We start from the raw sequence: 20040 nt of genomic DNA, 5'->3' as shown, positions 1-20040 counted from the left end.
TCCTAGTTTTCCTGCCTTTCCCCCCCCCCCAATGCTGCTCTGGTAAGATCTTTCTGGATCTGTATGGAAGGGAAGGTGTTAGAGCTGCCAGTTTTCAGATGAGGTCTGGAGTTGAATCATAACTGATCTCTAGACTACAGAGATCAGATCCGCTGGAGAAAATGGCCGTTTTGGAGGGTGGACCCTAGGCCATCACACTGCTGCTGAGCTCCCTCCCCCAAACTCCACCCTCCCCAGTCTGCACCCCCAAATCTCCAGGAATTTATCAAACTGGATTTAGCAACCCTAGAAGGTGTAGATTTCTGCACCTCTCCTGCTAAATAGGGCCCCATTTCCTCCCAATTTCCTCTCATGTTCACCGCTTCCCCTCCCCCTCCAATACAGAGTTGTGCCTGAAATTCCTATCCCAGACTCTGAACAGTGTAGAACAACTGAATTGTCAAGTGCATCACAGGCTGCTGATCAACATGAAGATATAAATCATACAGTGTACGCCTAAAGCTGACTCACTGCTATAAGCAGGTGTGAAGCCCAACTGAAATGGCTGAAAAGAAGAAGTGGCATTCACATGTGCCTGAAGTTGCCTTGCCACCATACTCCTTTTATCTTGCCCCGAAATCATACAGTCAGGAAGAGGACAGACATTTAGCTATGGATGGCTCCTTTAGCAATGGCTTTACCACTGTCTCTTTCAAAACTTTGGGGAAATCTTCCTCAACCAAGAAAGTGTTAATAATCTTGACCAGTGAAACTCAAAGCGAGGCAAGACTTTATGAGCCAGGAAAATCAAGCTTTATATGGTACCCTGTCCACACTAGTCAGGAAGAGCAATCTAAAATTATTCAAAAACCGGGACAAGTGCACAGTTCTGATACCTCTGGCAATAAATCTAAACTTACCCTGACATCTAATTCAGACCATATGAAAGTGACTTTACAAACAGGCTCAAGCAAATGGGTCTCTGCAGGTAAATGTACATCTTTCAAGGCCCCCATTGCAGTAAGCAGTGAGAGAGTGGAGGCAGGGCAACAACCCAGACTCTGCCTTATAGCCTCACCTCCTGTAGCTCTTCCTTTATTGGTGCTTACTGATTTCCTGTCATTCACACACACACACGCGCACACACACACCCACCCACCCTTTGTATCCTGTACAGATGTAGAAGACTTCATTTTGTATCTTAGGATTCAGAGACAGACAGTACAAGTAACAGACATATCTGGCTCTACTTATATTTTGTAATGCTTACCCTGATCCACAGCACCTTGTGCACTGTGATGTACACATTAAAAAACAGTGTGTTTTTCAATAAAATCTATCTGGAAGTTAAAATTTATCTAATTATTTACCAAGAAAGAGAGAAGGAAACCAATAGACAACATTTCTTTAAGAATGAAAAGGAAAAAAAATCTCCTTGAAATGTGAGAGAAAGGCATCTTGAAATTAAACCACATGACTTTACAAGATTAGAAACTAACCTTGCATATTGCAAGGTACTCTATATTCCTCTTGAAGCATTTTTTGGGGGTAAAGACATGAAATCCTACTTAACAAGTTTGGTCTCTCAATTAAAATTCATACTGTGGAGTCTTCTGCCATGCCTGCTATTACTGTTACAATTAAATGAATAATTTGCAAAAGACAAAGGACTAGAATTGAACATGTCTATTGTGATCTGCAGATGTGTGTCTCCTAACTCACACCTCCCCCATATAATTTATCCCACTGCTTTTTGTATCTCTTCTTCTCTTTTGTGCTTGTGTCTCTCTCTGTGTGAAGATGAATTGTACCTGTCAGCAGGCCCTCCAGGTCTAACACATGTTATTACAACAGGACGAGATTTATTTCTGTCATCATGTGCTCCACCTAGGAAAGAGAATGAAATAGGCACCTTCTTACCACTTCTTGTATAAAAACCCATTTCCAAACTAACTATCTTAAAAAGGCTGCAGCATGCACTTGCTATATCTCTATTTCTCTTCCCCAATAAAACATCAAAATATTAAGTCACTGAAATAACCCTGGGCTGTTGCTTTGGTGGTACATTGTTAAATTAGTTCATGATCCAAATAGTTAGTACTTTGTTAGGCACAATCCAAATGAAGTACCCACCAAAGTACTAGCTTATGTGGATTGTGAACTAATTTAACTAACACTGCTTTCACAAGTATTAGATAATGCACTTTCAATGCACTATAGCAATTGTTTGCTACTGAATTTTCCTATTTTACACGGGAAAATCCAGTAGAGAGCCATCATGGTGCAGTGGTTAAGAGCAGTGGACTCTAATCTGGAGAACTGGGTTTGATTCCCCTCTCCTCCACATGAAGCCTGCTGGGTGACCTTGAGCCAGTCACAGTTCACTCAGAACTCCCTCAGCCTCACCTACCACAAAAGGTGACTGCTGTCGGAAGGGGAAGGGAAAGCTATTGTAAGCTGCTTTGAGACTCCTCCGGGTAGAGAAAAGCAGGGTATAAAACCCAACTCTTCTTCAAATGACTGCTACAGTGCATTGAGAGTTAACTATCCAACAAGGCCCACCAAAAGTAGTACGACAGAAGTTACGGTTAGCGTATTTGTGTTGTTGATTGCAGATCTCCAGTTTAAGCTCAGTTCCAGCTGTGCACGGTTTGATTCATACGGGACCATATGTGTGTGTGTGGGGGGACTGAACCATTTCACTAATTAAAACCCATATTTCCCATGCTGTTATTAGCCCATTAAAGGAAAAAAATACAGGAACATGTCTTTGGCCCTTCTTTCTTTAAACTGCTATAGCAATGGGGGAACTTGGTTTTGATTTACAGAACTACATGGGGACAAAGGGGTTAAGGACCTTCTTTCTGTCCCCATATAGCCCCAGTCTGGATTGGGGCCATATATGGCTGCAACTAAGCTTTAAAAAAGCCTGGGAAGATCAGATCACATGGAAGTTATGATGCATAAATAATTAACTACTGAAACATGCATGTTTGTCTGGTCTTAATCCAAATATTTAAAGGGCCAAACTAGATGTGCATTGGGAGTTTCCCACTTTGGAATGCCCAGTGATGCTTAAAACTTAATTTTCAGGTGCTCAGCAGCCCAATTTGAACCAGGACTGCAGCATTCAGGAAGTGATAGTTTAAGCCTTTCTCCTCTGCCTGTTTTTCTGACCTGAAATTGCATCAGGGAGTTGCCTATTGCTCCATTGGGCTAAACTTACAAGAACATTATCTGACAATTTTTTAAAAAATATCCTGGGAGTTCAGAAGACTGTCTGGCTTGGCCCTAATTCTCACAACAACTTCATAAGGTAAGTTATGTTATGAGAATGTGACTCGCACTGAGTTGGTATTTGTTAAACAGGTAGTTTATATTGGGTTGAAGGGAGTGAAAGGTAAAATAGTTTAGAAGGAGACATGCCAGCTCAAAAACTTTCAGAAAGACAGTGTTGCGGAGAACTTACCTCTTATTACAAAGCCAAAAGTGTTCCCTTCTTTATGTAAAGTAACCTCTACAGTTCTAAAAATGACACCTGATCCTTGAACAGCTGAAAAATAAAAAAGTTTTCTAATTACAATAATACATTATTTAATAATGATGATGACACAATTATTGTAGAACCACAAAAATTAAGATAGAAAACAGACTCCTAGCAGTGGTTTTTCCAACTCCCCCCAATACTGATTTCAACAGAGCCACGCTGACCCCCACAACCTGAGATGTGTATTCCTGTGTTTAAAGAACAGCATAACCTTATCACAAAAACTAAAAGGGGGGTCAAGTTGATAACAAATGAGACACAAGAGTGCTCCTGTCTTAGCATCTGGTACATATATAATGAAGAAGAATCTTACTCTCCTGCCCCTTCAGTTGGGAGGCAAGGAGGCCCTGCCATTTTCAGCTACAGAAGAAAGAATGCATGGGTAGAGCCCCTAGCCTGCCCTGCCTGGGCTTTAGGGATGTCTCGTGTTCTGCTTCCCCATCTTTTTGCTGCACATTCTGACATCTCATGCATTGATCCTTACTAGAGGTTTGAGTTCAGTGGCACCTTTAAGACCAACAAAGTTTTATTCTAAGTATAAGCTTTATTGTGCACACACGCTTCTCCAGATACAATGAAATGGAAATTATCATGAAGTACAATGAAGACGTTTAACAGATTCAAGGATCAAACAGGAATAATAAGCTTAGTTTATATGGTTATCATTTGTTTGGGTTCAATTCGGGGGGGGGGGACACAGTGAAGGAAATAAATATGTCAAAATTGGAGATTGATGTATCCTTAATTGTGGAATGCTGATATCAGTCTCCAATTTTGATATCTTTATTTCCTTCAATATGTTTCCCACCCCCGAACTGAACCCAAACAAATGGTAACCATATAAGCTAAGCTGCTTATTCCTGTTTTATCCTTGACTCTGTTAAACATCTTCATTGTACTTCATGATAATTTACTGCTCACCCTCTATGACTGGTAATTTCCATTTCATTGTATCTGAAGAAGTGTAGCTGCACATGAAAGCTTATACCTAGAATAAAACTTTGTTGGTCTTAAAGGCGTCATTGGACTCAAACTTTGTTCTGCTGCTTCAGACCAATATGAATTCAGACCCACCTGAATCTACTGATCCTTAGTATACACTGTAAACTGGGACCAAGTGGATGATGATGGTGACGGTGATGTTATTTTATTTTGCTTTTGGACCTGAGTGCAATATTGGAAGAAGAAGAAGAAGAAGAGAAGAGACTGGATTTATACCCCGCCCTTCACTACCCAAAGGTGTCTCAGAGCGGCTTACAAACTCCTTTCCCTTCCCCTCCCCACAACAGACACCCTGTGAGGTAGGTGGGGCTGAGAGAGCTCTTGACAGAAACTGCTCTTTTTCAAGAACAGATATTATCAGAACTACGGCTTGCCCAAGGTCATCCAGCAGCTGCAAGTGGAGGAGTGGGGAAGCAAACCCGGTTCTCCCAGATTAGAGTCCGTGCACTTAACCACTACACCAAACTGGTTGTTTGGCTTAATTCCATTCTGTGACTATGGTGGGGCCAGTGTCACCAGGAGCCGGCAGCAGATTTTTAATCCAACTAACCGGATAAATAAATTAACAGGCCCAACAAAAATCTTAGGAAAATTACAATGTGACAGTCCAGAGGAACTGCCTCAATAATGATGAAGTTTCACTATCTCTTTCTGTCTAAAGAAAAGTAGCACTTCTGTGGCACCTATCAGCCTTGCACATTCCTGGGTATTGTTGCTGACTGCAGGGTGGGAAATTCCTGGATATTTGGGGGTGGAACCTGGAATTGGGACTTTGGGGAGGAGAGGGAGGTGAGCAGTACTCCAGAGCAACTGATCTCTAGTCTGGAGATAAACTGTAATTCTGGGAGCACTCCAACCCCCTCCCCCCCCGGAAGCTGACAACCCTGTTCTGCGGCTGCTTGGCTTGGTATATATAGGTCTTCTTAGCATACTAGTAAGGGAGCTGCGGTGGCTCAAGTGGTTAAGATGCTGAACTGCAGACTGCGGAAGGTGAGTAGTTCAGCAGTTCGAGACCCGAGTGTGCCACATGACGAAGTGAGCTCCCGTCTCTAGTTCCAGCTTCTGCCAACCTAGCAGTTCGAAAGCAAGAAATTGCAAGTAGATAAATAGGGACCACTTCGGTGGGAAGGTAACAGCGTTCCGTGCGCCTTGGTGTTTAGTCATGCCGGCCACATGACCACGGAAACGTCTTCGGACAGCGCTGGCTCTTCAGCTTTGAAACGGAGATGAGCACCGCAACCCTAGAGTCGGATTCGACTGGCTTTCGAGCAAGGGAACCTTTACCTTTTTAAGGGTACTTAGGCAGTGAAAGGCAAAGCACATTAACTGTTTTGAAGTTTGATGCTAGGAGGAGATAAACCAGAGAATGTGAGGAAGTAGGGGTAGAGTTCATCCCCTCCAATAACAGAGAAGATAGAAGATTCTGTAGCATAAAATAAATAGGCTGGGCAAGCACGCTGGTGATATTCTGAGTCAATAAAGTTGTGATTATGCTTCAATCTGAAACAGAAGCATGTGAGATCTTCCTTCCAGATTATGGGAACAATGGCATATTGTAACTATTGCAACAGCCCTGAAGACTAAAATGGAAACTAAAATGCAGTTTTATGATTCAAGATATTTGTGCATAATAGGAATTATTTTCAATAAGCAAAACAAGGAATTTCAATTTCAGGTCTGACAGAAAATCAGTGGAATGTGTAAGTAGCTGGCATCCCCCCCCCCCCCCCCCCCCCCAAGGGTGAAGTAAAATCAAGAGTGAAAGCAACTCCCAGGTGAGAAATATAAAAATGAAGAATGTTACAAACTTCCTCTGCTGTCATTATTTCTTGTAATTAACACTGAAGTAGTAAAAAGAACACTATTAACAGAACAGCTATATTTTTTCTCTATGGAAATTAAGGAAATAAAATTTAGAGGTGGAAAAGGAGAATATGCTAGCCAAGTTTTCTGAAACCTGGGTTCTCAGTAGGACAAAGGGGTGAACAGAAGCAACAAAATCACAGTACTAGAGGTCATACTCTGAAGACAGCACTAATACAATACAATAAATAGTTCTGAGAAGCAGCACAGATTACATTTTTAAATCATATTTTATATCTTCATCATGTTTACTTTCTCTTTCCTTCATCCTCAAAATATCCCTCTGACATAGACCATTACTGTTTCAATTTTATGTCTGAGAACTCTGTCAGTATGGCTGATGAGAATTTGAGCCTAGGCTCTCCAGGTCTAAGAAAAATGCCCTCCCTTTTAGCCCCTAGACAGCATTTAAGTCCCCCCCCCGTGTGTGTGTGTGTGTGTGTGTGTGTGTGTGTGATGAGAAAAGGTATGACATTGCTAACATAGGAGTAGTTGTGTCATAAGGAATTGAGTTTGTTCACTTGGTCACCAAGAATTGACAGTAATAGCTAGACACCTGTCATTCAGGCTCATTACCAACAACACTTGTACAAGGTCAGAAATTCTCAAAACTTAAACGAACAGTTACGACTGTAACTGTAATGTGGCATGACAGACTAATTTTTCAATTCAGTGAACAAAGATCACACATATATTGAATGCACGTATAACATGGTAAACAGAGTTTTCAATTCAAAATGAGTATGTTTACCTATTAAATTTTCTGAATGCTCAGTTGATTTAGTTAATCAAAACCACCTAATTTGGATCACAAAGCTTAATTATTTGCATCAGCCAGCAAACAACATCATAAATAGGGCATAGCAATTTAGCAGTGTTAATAAACATACAAAATTTAATTCAATCATCAGCACCTAAAACAAAATATGTTCCACTAAATTCTTAGACCAGAGCAATCCCACACATCGTTACCAGCAATTAAAATACTATTTATTTCTGTAACCGTGTGCCGGCCAGCACTTTTCAATTCATATGGGGTTTACAGAGAAGAATACAGAGATCAATTTAGTAATTCTCATTGTATGTGTGTGCACATGTTGCTCACACATATGTATGTGTGTGTGTGTGTCCATCCATCCATCCATCCATCCATCCATCCATCCATCCATCCATCCATCCATCCATCCATCCATCTAGAAAGCATATCTTCCCTAAAGCAAATAATTGATCCTGACTTTTCTCTACCTCACAGGAGCAGAAACGTCTTCAAAATATCTGCAGGATGCACCCCTTCAGGAACAGATTTCTCCCTTGTAGGGGAATGCTTGACCTGGAACCTCCCAACCAATGCTCCCTCTAAGCTGTGGAGTCTTGTGAGCAAAAACTCTACTTTGTGAGCTACTGCCATTAAAGTTGTGAGTGAGAAATTTGGCTGCTGCATAAATTAGTTTACTCAGGAGCCATCCTTCCTGCACTAAGACAAAAATGTGTGAGCCAGAGGTCAAAACTGTGCGCTAGCTCACACTAACACTGCTCCCAACATTTTGTGATTGGCCTCAACCCTCATCACAGACATTTTTGCTGTACTCTGTCCTCTATGGCAGCTATCATGTGATGGCACCTACTTAATATTCTCAAGATTCCAAAAGTGCCCAGTGAGATTAGAGACCTCTTCACTAGATAGATCAAGAAATGGAAATCAGCTAGGCAGATGAAAAGAGAGATTTCTACTGAACAAAGTAAACAGATTGCATTTTTAAATCTACTCCTCATTTAGTTCTCTTACCCTCCCTAGCCGATTTAAGCCCACAGACTACTTTCATCCATATCAATAAATGGCTGCCATTCATTCATTTAAAGAAAAATGAACATCAGAACAAATGTTGAGGTGAAGGCAAAACTTGTATATTTGTAACAGTGGATTGTTCTGTTTCCATCAACAGCTGGCCTTCCCCAAGCCCAAGAGCCTAGAAATATATAGGTCTTCTCTCCACAGATATCACACACCGATTATAATGAAGAACATTTCAGTAGTGATTGATAAAGATCAATGATGACAAAGGTATAATGGTAGTGAAGTTTATACAGAGACATTAAAATGCATCTTTTGATCTGACAAAGAAAGGGGGGGAATGTTTGTTTGTTAATATTTGTTAATATGGTTCAGCCACAAGTCCAGAGACACAAATTACAATCATACACTAAGCTATGAAATGAAGTACAACTTGATATCAGCATTTTTTCATTTTTAAGAAATTAATAATAATTTAATAGCCCCATTAACCTCACTAATGAAAAAGCATATTATATATAGGATTATTACATTGTGCACCTTATTACTTACAGATTGGTGGCAGCTCATACTCCACTTCTAATACAACTCTTTCACCAACATTCTTGAGTAAACTAATGATCTCATCATGACGAAACTTGGTTAAATTGATGCCATTCACAGATTTGATGTAATCTCCCACATCCAATTGGTCACTTCTGTAATATACATATCTTCGTCAGTGAAGATGTACTGTATTTTGTCTTAACAGTAAGCAACTTTACTTCATTTGTAACATATAAAATAAGGCTTACAACGTTTGCAAATTAAAACAAATGATTTGAAAGTGAATTTCCTAAATGCAACACTCTAAATTCTATTTAATGTTTATTATTAGGTATTCTACAGTGTTATTGGAGTATGTGACACTTTACAGAGTTCCATGGACAAAAATGAGAGAATTTTGCCGAGAGGAACTATTTATTCAAACAGCTTTAGTGAAACAAGATTTTCAAATACAGTTCAGGAAAATGATTATGCTGTTTATATCACTGCCACTTATATGAACTTGCTAGAAGATAATGAAGTAAACTATTGTAATAATTTCTCCATTGTTGTGTTACGCAGTGTTGTGCATTTTCTAAAAAAATTGCACTTCATTTCAGAAATAAAATTAGTCAAGTGACTCTATATATGGACTGTGCATGTAAGTTGGAGGTAATATAAGTTTGTACTAGAGAAATAATGATAGGGCCCTGCACATAAAGGAATTAAAGGAGAACCTACACCCGAAATGTTTTGGTCCCTCTTCTACTCTTATTTGCTAACTTATGGGTGCTGGTGCTTCATTATTTATTAGTGAGCTTTTTAGGGTTGCCAGATCCCATCTTTTCCCCAGTGGGGGTTTTCGGGGAATGTTCCAGGAAGGGAAGGGGCTGTCCCTGACATGATGACATCATGCATCCTTTAAATGCATGGGGGGAACGTGGGGGCCATGTACACTTGCCCTGCAAGCAGTGAATTCACCACTTGCAGGGCATGCATGCATGGCCCCCACTTGAAAGCAGCAGGTGTCCTGCATGCCTGCCCTGCACACTACAAATTTGTGGCTTGCAGGACGGCAGCGGATGACTGTTGGGGGCAGGGCTTCCCCTGCCAGCCAGCTTGCCAGCATCTGGGGGGAGCCCCCAAAACTGGAGGACCCCCACCTGGGAAATGGCATCCCTAGAGCGTTTGGTGCAGTTCATAGTTCTGAAGCAAGCACACTCATATGTGCTCTGCTGCTTGAGGATTGTTTACCTAGCAGCAATGCCTCCTTGGCGAAGGTTGGATACTCTTGGTTTCCCATCCTTGTCAATTCCGCCAGATACAGTAAGTCCCAAAGTGGTACCTTCTTTCTTCATTAGTTCAACTATTGTTGAGCCCTTGAATTCCTCTGTTGAAAGAAAGAAAGTTATAAGCAATTAAAAGATAAATGGTATCCAAGATGTTGATTCTGCGAAAATAAAAAGGTATATTTGCATATCTGAATTATTTACATATCTGAGAGCCAGCATGGTGCAGTGGTTAAGAGAGGTAGACTCTAATCTGGAGAACTGGGTTTGATTCCTCACTCCTCCACATGAAGCTTGCTGGATGACCTTGAGCCAGTCACAGTTCTCTCAGAACTCTCTCAGCCCCACCTACTTCACAAGGTGACTTTGTGGGGAGAGGAAGGGAAGGCAGTTGTAAACCGCTTTGAGACTCTTCAGGGTAGAGAAAAACAGGGTATAAAAACTCAACTCTTCTTCTGTTGATACTATGGTGGTTGAAGTTACTCCTGGCTGAGATTATTCTAACTGGACATAGAAGATTTACAAAAACATTGTATACCTTAAAAGATCTACTATTTACTTTAATTCCAAAAACTATGTTAGAGACTTTAAGGTTACAAAAATGATTTAGCACTGAGTCCCAAATCAGAGATCAGTCTCCTTTGTGCAAAGCATGCAGAGAAAGACAGCTTATACCATAAGACCACAACCAATACAGAGCTAAGCATGTTTAAGCCTATTGAAATCAGTGGGCTTAAGTGTGCTTAACAGCGTGTTCAGTTGTGTCCTAAAGAATTCAGTGTCTGGATTTTGAATACATGGTGGTTTGTAAAATAGAATCTATCTCTGATGGTATTGTACCAATAGAACCCATGGGCACAATTTTATTAAGAAATTGCTCCGGAACTAAATTTTTTACTTTTGAATTTTTAAAATTTAAAACCCTAGTCTATGCACATTTATTCAGTAAATTTATACTTAGCAACTAACAGTGCAGTCCTTGGCACAGTTACAGCCTTCTAAACCCACTGACTTCAATAGACTTAGAATGACGTAACTCTGCATAGGATGGCATGATTAGGCTCTAACCCTATAAATCTCAGAGTAGCTCTCAAAATCCCATTTATGACTAAGTACACAACCCAGGCTAGCCTGATCTCATCAGATCTCAGAAGCTTAGCAGGTTCAGCCCTGGCTAGTATTTGGAGGGAGACCTCCAAGGAATACCAGGGCAGTCACGCAGAGGTAGGCTATGGCAACCCACCTCTAAATATCTCTTGCCTTGAAAATCCTATGGCATCAACATAAGTCAGCTGTGACTTGATGGCACTTTCCACCAGCACATAACTGTGTCTTCACTGCTAATTTGGCATGTTTCTCAAGTTAAAGTTAGTTCCATATTTTCTAAATGAAGTATGCTAAAATTTCCTGCCTTGTTTGGAGACAAGATACTGAGCTAAACTGGTCTTTAAACTACTAAGAAGACTATTAATTTGTTATAATTAGGCTGTGGTTATACGCCAGTTGGAGCAGAGGGGAAGTAAGGCTATTTCCTCCTGAGGAATTTGACACGCAGTTGCGAGATCACACATCCCTTTGGAGCTGCGCGCTTAGCCTGTTTCTGTGTGATCAGATGCAACTGTGGGTCTTTTTTTTGCCATTTGTTTCCCTTGCACATAAACGAGGAATTGCACCTCCACACTGAGGGCCCCCTATGGAGTATGCGATGATGCACATACTGTGAAGGGGGGGGGGACAACGGCCCAGAGTCCAGATGAGAGTGTGCTTGAGTGATCAGACAGGGGAAAATCTGTCCGTGGCCCATAGTAACCAGTTAGAGCTGGACTTTCCCCAGTGTCTTTTAACTCTACTTCCATGGCAGAGCGGCATGGGTTGCTGACGACTGCGGGACGACTGCTGTCTGATCGCTCCCTTTAGATCTGTCAGGCATTCGCACCTATGTCGGTTCTAGGTACATGTGATCACAGCCTTAGTGTAACAAACCTGCTGCCTTAATACAAGTTCTCTGCTTCCTTCAGCTGCAAATTGTAAAAATATGTTCAAGAGAATTTAGGAGGTTATGATTTCTCTATACTTTTTGTTTCGAAAGATTAGCATCTGTTGACATGTTTTGAACCAGTAGCTTCAGGGGGAAAAATTGGGCAGTAATTAGTAGCATGATATAGAGTTTGTGTTGTGAGATAACTAAATTTCTAATAATGGCCATAGATACCATGCTGCAGTATTTGTAATATTTTGACAAAGCCATCCTTAGGCCCTGGTCACACTAGCGGGAAAAGCCGCAGCAAATAGAAGCACAGCATCGGGATCAGACAGATCCCCTGAGCCGCGCCGCATTTGCTCCCGGGCACGATCACATGCCGAGGGGGAAGTGATGGGACTAAGGGTGAGGCGAGGCAGCTGCACAGTTGTGTGCATGCGCAGTGTGGCAGGGCCTCGCATACCACGGGATACGGGCGCATTGGCGATCACACGGCCGCCCATGCTGCGCGTTTCCCAGTAAATAGTAGTCTTTTGCAGGTCTCTTTTAAATCCGCATTTTCGTCCGGGAACGATGCGTTGGGGGCAGGTGCGCGACGCTTGCCAGATGTTGGCATCTGATCACGTCGGTTTAATCTGCCCTCAACCCGTCCGTTTCGCGGGGCAAATCCTCCCATGTGACCGGGGCCTAAGTAACACTCAATGGACTTAGAAGGGTGTAACTCTGATAAAGAGACTGTAAAACATAAAACATTTCTGGATTTACATAAAAGACGGGATGACAGTTTCCTCTATTAATTTACAGTTGTATACATAATGGCTCAGGGGTAAGTTCCATTGATGTCACAGGGACTTATTACCATGCCAGCAGCATCTACAGCCAATCATATCCACAGCTTTAGCTGATTGTGATGCAACAGCTTAAAGCCATCCTGTGTTAAGTAGGCAGGGAATCCTGAAGGGCAAACCCAGTTCCCACTGTCAGAACAAGGAGATAAAGCACATCCTTATGTCAGTGCAGAAAGGTTAGCACTGGGCCGTAATGCTTTGCAGATGTTGTACAGTACAGCATACGATCTGGCTGTTTCCAAAGCCACTGCCTGAAGTAGGGCTGTCAGCTCCAAGTGAGGAAATACCTGGAGATTTTGGGGAGGAGGGCAGGGTTTGGGGAGGGGAGGGACTTCAGTGGTGTATAATGCCACAGAGTCCACCTTCCAAAGCAGCCATTTTCTCCAGTTGAACTGATCTCTGTCACCTGGAGATCAGCTGTAATCCCAGGAGATCTCCAGCCACCAAGTGGAGGTTGGTAACCCTACATTAGGTACATGGTTCTTTGGATGCATGCCACATGTGGTTCAACTGTATGCACACTTAGAATAAAGTCCTACCGTGTTCAATAGGATTTACTCTTATATTCGTTTGCACAGGAATGCAGACTTCAGTCTCCCCCACAAAAAAAAACAGTTACATAGCCTGATGACTAAGACTTGCATTAAATTAAACTCAATTATATTAGTGAAAGTCAGAAAAAGTGCAAATATTTACACCAACCAATTTTGGAGGAAATGTTGTGTGGGTGAGTTTCTGTAAGTACCGTACAGCAAGGATTTGCCATGCTGTGCCCTCCACTTACTTTTTATGTATTTGTCAACCTTCTCCCCCCCTTTTAAGTCCCTTAGTGTACCAACGTAAACAAGATCATACAAAGGAAAAACAATCACATACTAACAATTTAAAAAAAACAGTTTGGCCCCTGCCACACGGCAGGGGAAAAGCCTCTTAAGGCGCGGCTTTTAAAAGCCGCGCCAATGTTGACACGGTGCGGCGGGATCCCATGGATCCCCTGGCCGAGCCGCCTTTTCTTCCCGGCGCGATCAAACACCGGGGAGAAAACACGGCCCTAACTGGGAGCCGGCCGAACTGCGCATGTCGGAGCATGCGCAGTTCGGCTCCGGCCCGGGGTTGTGCCGGCGCAAGGACGCGCCGGCGATCAAACGCTCGGTTAGAAGCGCTGCGTCTACTTGTTTGAGGTGCAGTTTCCCGGGAAAGGGCCAGTTCAGGGACGGAATCACGGCGCTTTACAGATGTTGTGGTGTGATCGCGCCGGTTTGACCCGCCCCCGAACTGTCCCGCTCCCGGGCCAAATCGCCTCGTGTGAACGGGACCTATGTTGATCAAAACTGATATTAGCTATCAGAATATAAATAACATTTTAGAGCAGTCTTTAAAACTTTACGAAGCAGAAGAGAACAAAAAAAAGCAGCAATAGAAAACAAAACACCAATATCAACATCAGGGCAGGAGGTGAGAGAAAGTATCATATGCCTAATAGCCTTGGGTGGTTCCACTTTGCAGATCATAAAATCTGCACAACATGGACCACCCAGGGCTAGGGTAGTTGGCTCTGCAAACCTGGAGATACCTCCTGGTTTGCAGAAAAATCTTTAACTTAGAAAAATCGCAAGCTTTCAAATAAACAGGCTTGCTTGATCTTAGAAAATTTTCACAGGCTGAATTTTGCTTGAACTGAAAGATCTCTAGTTTAAGACAGGTACTCAATGCCATAACTGTGAAAATGAAAAAAGACTAGTTGCAAAAGAGTACAGGATTTTTTTATCCTAAAATACTTCTATATGCACACCTAAGGTAAACACACACACTGGACCTTTCTCAAATAACACTTCAGCTGCAAGTGTTCATACACCAGTCTTCAGGAGTGGCTTTCAAGGAGCGTATGGGACCACTGGGCAAAGGATAGACCTACTATATTAAGTTTATTTCGCTTAAGAAGTATGCCAGTGAGGTTGCTTACTGAGTACTGGTGTTGGCGGTAGGCAGAGGCAGACTGGGAAGCAAAAACAGCCCTGAAAAGGACTCTGCCCCTCCAACCCTCCAAAGGAGGAGGGAGGAGCAAAAGTTATCTCTCAGTTTGGTGGCTGCTTGCCTGTGCCACCGAACAGATACCAGCTATCAGCTGTGCAGCTGGCTCCCTCACCACCAAAGCTACTAGGGTTACCAGCTCTAGGTTGGGAAATACCTGGAGATATTTGGGGGTGGAGCTAGAGTTGCCGGGTCCATCAGAAACATTGGTGGGGGATGGGGGACATTCCAGGAGCTGGAAGCATTGTCATGCAACATGCCTATGTCACCCGAGGTGATGTTGTGTGATATGCCCATGTCATCCAGAAGTGACGCTTTGATTTCTGGGCAAAATTCTATGGTAAAATCAGCCTCAAACCATAGAGTTTTGCCCCCAAACCAGAGTGTCACCCTGATGTCACCAATGTGCCTACATCACTTCTGGGTGATGTAAGCATGTCACGTTTATTTCCAGCAACGTCCTCTTGGGGGGATTTCCTCCCACCAGCCAGTTGGCTGGCAGTGGGCAACAGCCTGCAAAACTGGGGGATCCACCACCCCCAACTGGGAAATGGCAACCCTAGGTGGAGCATAGGCATTGCAGGGTTTGGGGTAGGAAGAAGGGTTGCCACACACACACCCCCAGGTCCCAGCAGAAGTTTCCCTGTTTCGGGAGGCAGGGCTTCCCACTCCAATTGTGGGGGAAGCCCCACCCTCAACCCTGACCACCAATAGCCAACCCTCCCCCTCCTGCAAGATTTAAAGTGTCCTTCAGCTGATCGGAGGGCCCTTGAAATCTTGCAGGAGGGAGGGAGACGGCATGTGCCACCCCCGCTTCTTTTCAAAAGCATTTAAAGGATTCTTTTAAATGCTTTTGAGAAGAAGCGGGGGGCCTGAATGCAAGTGCCCTCGTGGCTTGGAGTGCACGTGCACACACCCCCGGTTCTCCCCCACATAATTTAAAAGAATCCTTTAAGTGCTTTGGGGGAGAAGTGAGAGGGGGGCCACACGCACCTGCAATCCAAGCTACACATGTGTCGGTCCCCAACGTGATGATGTCGCTTCTGTGTGACATCATCCTTTTGGGACTCCCCCTCCGGAATGCCCACCAAAGTCCCCCACTGGGGACTTGGAGGAACCCAGCAACCCTAGCAGGAAGGGACCTCAACAGGGTACAATGCCACAGAGTCTACCCTCTAAGTCAGCCATTTTCTCCAGAGGAACTGAGCTCTGTAGTCTGAAGATCAATTGTAATACCAGGCCCCACCTGGAGGCTGGCAACCCTAAAAGCTTCTCACCTGCCCTACACAGGGCCCATGCACTCCACTCACTAATGGGGACTGCTAACCCACCCTTCCTGGGTGCAGCGACTGCTCACCTGCCCCACATACAACAGAAGAACTTGTGTTTCAGTAAACACTATTATGGCTTTTTTGGTGTATTCATACTGTCTTGAGAAAGGAGTGATTTACATCAAAAGTTTGCTGCATAAAATCTTCAAGGAAGTTGGACTGAAGCATGATTTTTAGGAGCAAAGAAAATATATTTGTCCAGGAAAAAATAGGTTTTAAACTATTCATAATATATTTGCTTGCAAGTTGTAGTCAGTACAAGTATTTTAATTCAGAGGTAAAGCAGGCAGGTAGTAATTGCCAAACAAAATTATTTCTCTAATTAAAAAAACAAAAATTAAAGTACACAGATGCAAAAAAACCCCAAACACCCCACCTTCATGAAATCTTCAATTAGGATTCTTAACACTCTACCAATCGAGATTTGAGAAACTACATATACATGTCTGGGATTTCAGTGTTTCCAAATTCAAAGATTTTGAAGGAACATATTTTTAACTAGAACCTTCAGTTAAGAAAAAATTCAGACTAAGAAAAAATTCAGATAAAAGTTGCTTCCAGATTGAAATTAAACATAAAATGAGGCTACTTCAAAGTAAAATACCAGTTTACATCCAAATGTTCTGAATCTCAAATGCCACAGATCCCATTCACCAATCAGTTTTTTAAAATCAGAGAAGGTTTAACTTTTAGAGTGGTTTAAAGATGCTTGCCAATAGGAAATACATCTGTGATTCAGGGCTTTCACTCTTCTAACCAGTGCTCTGTATTTACCAACTAAACTCCTCACGTGTCTCTCAAGGTCCAGTGTATGCATAAGAAGAATGAAGATGGATCCTGTCATTTGGATTAGCTAATTTATCATACCGGTAAGCAAGCTCACTGAACAAAGCCCTTTGTGCTGAAAAAAGCTTTTCTCTAAATTTTATTAAATTAACCAAGATATTGCAGCAGAGTTTCCATAATGGAACACTATGAAGCAATGAGAAATAATTGCATTTTTAAATGATAGAACAAGAACTTTTACAGTGTTTCTACATCCAGCTTATTCTTAGAATCTATAAACATCAAAACAAAATATCATAGATTTGTCAAAATTCTGACAATCTTGGTTTAGCAAAGTCCCTCCTTATTATCTCAAGTGGATTACTTCTAGAGAAGGACACTAAAATTAACCAATAGCCACTAAGGGTGTGATCACACTGGGAGCTTGGCGCGATATGGCGCCGCCTCTAATTGTACCCATTTAAAATGTTGTGGGGCATATAATCCAGACAGCACACCCTGCTGTGGGTTACCCACATGGCCATCCCCTGGTCAAACATCCACATTACTACAGCACCTCAGTCATGGACAGTGCTGCCTGGTCATTTTTTTAAATGCAGGTGAGCGGCTATGTGCTCATGCATGCACATATGTGCTCATTTTATTTTATTATTTTATTGCATTGCATTTATACCCCGCCCTCCCCGCAAATGGGCTCAGGGCGGCTCACATAGGGCACTAAGTGCGTACAGTATACAAAATTACAAAATACAGAATTAAAACAGATTAAAATCAATTCTACGGATGCACATATAAACTCCTAACATCTTGCGTAGCAGGGAGGAAGGCTGGGTAATGGAAAGATGTTGCCCAACCCCCCAGCGGTCTCTCTCTATAAGGAGCGGTGGTGTAAGTGGCCGTGGCGGCTCCTACTCATAAGCCTGGCGGAAGAGCTCCGTCTTGCAGGCCCTGCAGAACTGCACAAGGTCCTGCAGGGCCCTGATCTCCTCCGGGAGCTCATTCCACCAGGTAGGAGCTGCCACTGAGAAAGATCTGGCCCTTGTTGCCACAAGCTTGGCCTCCTTGGGGCCCGGGGTCACCAGTCGGTGTTGTGACCCTGACCGAAGTGCTCTTTGGGGGATATATGGGGAAATGCGGTCCCTCAGGTAAGTCGGACCCTGGCAATGTAGGGCTTTAAAGGTAAGCACCAGCACCTTGAAGGGAATCCGGTATGCTATAGGCAGCCAGTGCAGCGCTTTCAGCACAGGTCGGGTGTGCTCCCAGCCCAAGAAGCCCACCAACAACCTGGCCGCAGCGTTCTGCACCAGCAGTAGCTTCTGGAATTGCGACAAAGGCAGCCCCATGTAGAGAGCATTGCAGTAGTCTAGCCTCGAGGTGACCGTCGCATGGATCACTGTAGCTAGGTCATTGCGGTCAAGGAAAGGAGCCAACTACCGTATCAGCTGAAGATGATAAAAGGCCGATCTGCCAGTGGCCACCACCTGGCCCTCCATTGTTAAGGTAGGGTCCAGGAGCACTCCTAAGCTCCTAACCTACAAAGCTGGCACCAGGGGTGCCCCGTCGAAGGTCGGGAGCCCTAACCCTGATCTGGTCCGACTCAAGCACAGGACCTCCGTCTTCACCGGGTTTAACTTCAGCCTGCTCAGCCTGAGCCACTCAGCCTGTATGTATTGGCATGTATGTATATGCACTCATGCACTCAAGCACACATCCACATATAGGCAAAAACTCCAAAAAACACACCCTAGCAGCGGAAGCAGATCTGCAGGTTCAGAGTTCAGACCACCAATCCATTGCGTTCAGATGTCCGGCCATGCACAATGAATGTGCAGGGAACCAAAAAACCCACTTGTGACGTGGTGCCTTTTTCACCCAGTTCCAAGTCATTCTTATGATAATAGGGTGAGTATGCCTCGGGAACACCTGACAGATGTGGCTGTGTGACTGTGCCCATTTAATCTGGAGGGGAGGGGTGGCTATGTCGGGCCAAACTGCTTATGTGATCACACACTAAGTATTACCTAGCATATTATTAAGTATATTCATATGTAAAAATTCTAAGCAAAGCTCAGTATTTATGAGTATTTATAAGTCATAATAATGGTATAAGCATATTCTGAGTTATATCTTTCCAAGAAGGTTGATTTGCTGTTGCTGAAAGGAAGGTCTGTAGAGAGAAATATCAAAGGGTAGGAGCCAATTTTCCTTTCTAATCTGTCTTAATAGCTAGTAGCTCTAATATATGGAACATGGACTAGAACATTACCCCAGTTTTAGGGAAGGTTATTAACAGTGGTATAGCCAGTAGTAATAGGCAAACTCCTGCAGGATTAGTTTAGAATGGGACAGGCATTTACAGGTAGCACTGGAGCAGATTGAGAAAACATTCTTCTGTCCCTGAAGAATTCTGAAATTGCTCTTAATTGCCACCATCCCAATCCCAAACCATTTTAATAACTACAAATCCACCAGTAACCACACAAACTCTTTATCTGGTGGCTCTAGTTCCTGTCCCTGTTGTTCTGGCAAATGCAGTGTTCACAGGGCAATTGACGCCCCCAGAATAAACATCAAATGCCCTGGGAAAACTGCTTTGCCAGAATTCCTGGGACAGTGTTCCCTCTAAACTGAGTTAGTGTGAGCTAGCTCACAGTTTTTTAGCCTCCAGCTCACACATTTTTGTCTTAGCTCAGGAAGGATGGCTTGAGAGCAAACTAATTTATGCAGTAGCCAAATCACTTGCTCATAACTTTAATGCTAGTAGCTCACAAACTAGAATTTTTGCTCACGAGATTCCACAGCTTAGAGGGAGCATTGAATACTGCTATAGCAGGCATTTCAGATTACAGGAGGTGGGAGGGGAGAAAGACACGGCTTCCTCATTTGTGGCTGCCGTAGCAACCACCCTCAACGGCAGCCTGGTAGGTAGATGGAAATAGGTTGGAAGAATTCTTCTGTAGCTCAATTAAAAACCAAGCAGGTGGAGAACTCATGGGGTCTTAATGCCTTGTACTGAATGTAAGCATTATAAGCTGCCAAAGCCAGGGGCGTAGACTTTCCAATTTC

At 43.1% G+C, this 20040-nt stretch overlaps 1 protein-coding gene across 1 annotated transcript in view; it reads right to left on the bottom strand.

Moving 5' to 3' along the window:
- GRIP1 (glutamate receptor interacting protein 1) overlaps positions 1 to 20040 on the bottom strand; it is a 187999-nt gene that overhangs the window by 114084 nt on the left and 53875 nt on the right. Inside the window, exons 3-6 of the mRNA XM_015410502.1 lie at positions 9963 to 10098; positions 8736 to 8881; positions 3449 to 3532; positions 1791 to 1866 (exon numbers count right to left, since the gene is read on the bottom strand). Coding sequence (XP_015265988.1) covers positions 1791 to 1866; positions 3449 to 3532; positions 8736 to 8881; positions 9963 to 10098 — 442 coding nt within the window. The remainder of the gene's footprint in view (positions 1 to 1790; positions 1867 to 3448; positions 3533 to 8735; positions 8882 to 9962; positions 10099 to 20040) is intronic.

This window comes from Gekko japonicus, unplaced genomic scaffold (assembly GCF_001447785.1).
Source record: "Gekko japonicus isolate JY-2015 unplaced genomic scaffold, Gekko_japonicus_V1.1 scaffold215, whole genome shotgun sequence".
Classification (NCBI taxonomy): domain Eukaryota; kingdom Metazoa; phylum Chordata; class Lepidosauria; order Squamata; family Gekkonidae; genus Gekko; species Gekko japonicus.
Note: the sequence above shows the minus strand (reverse complement) of the source record. Positions and strands in the feature narration are given on the sequence as shown.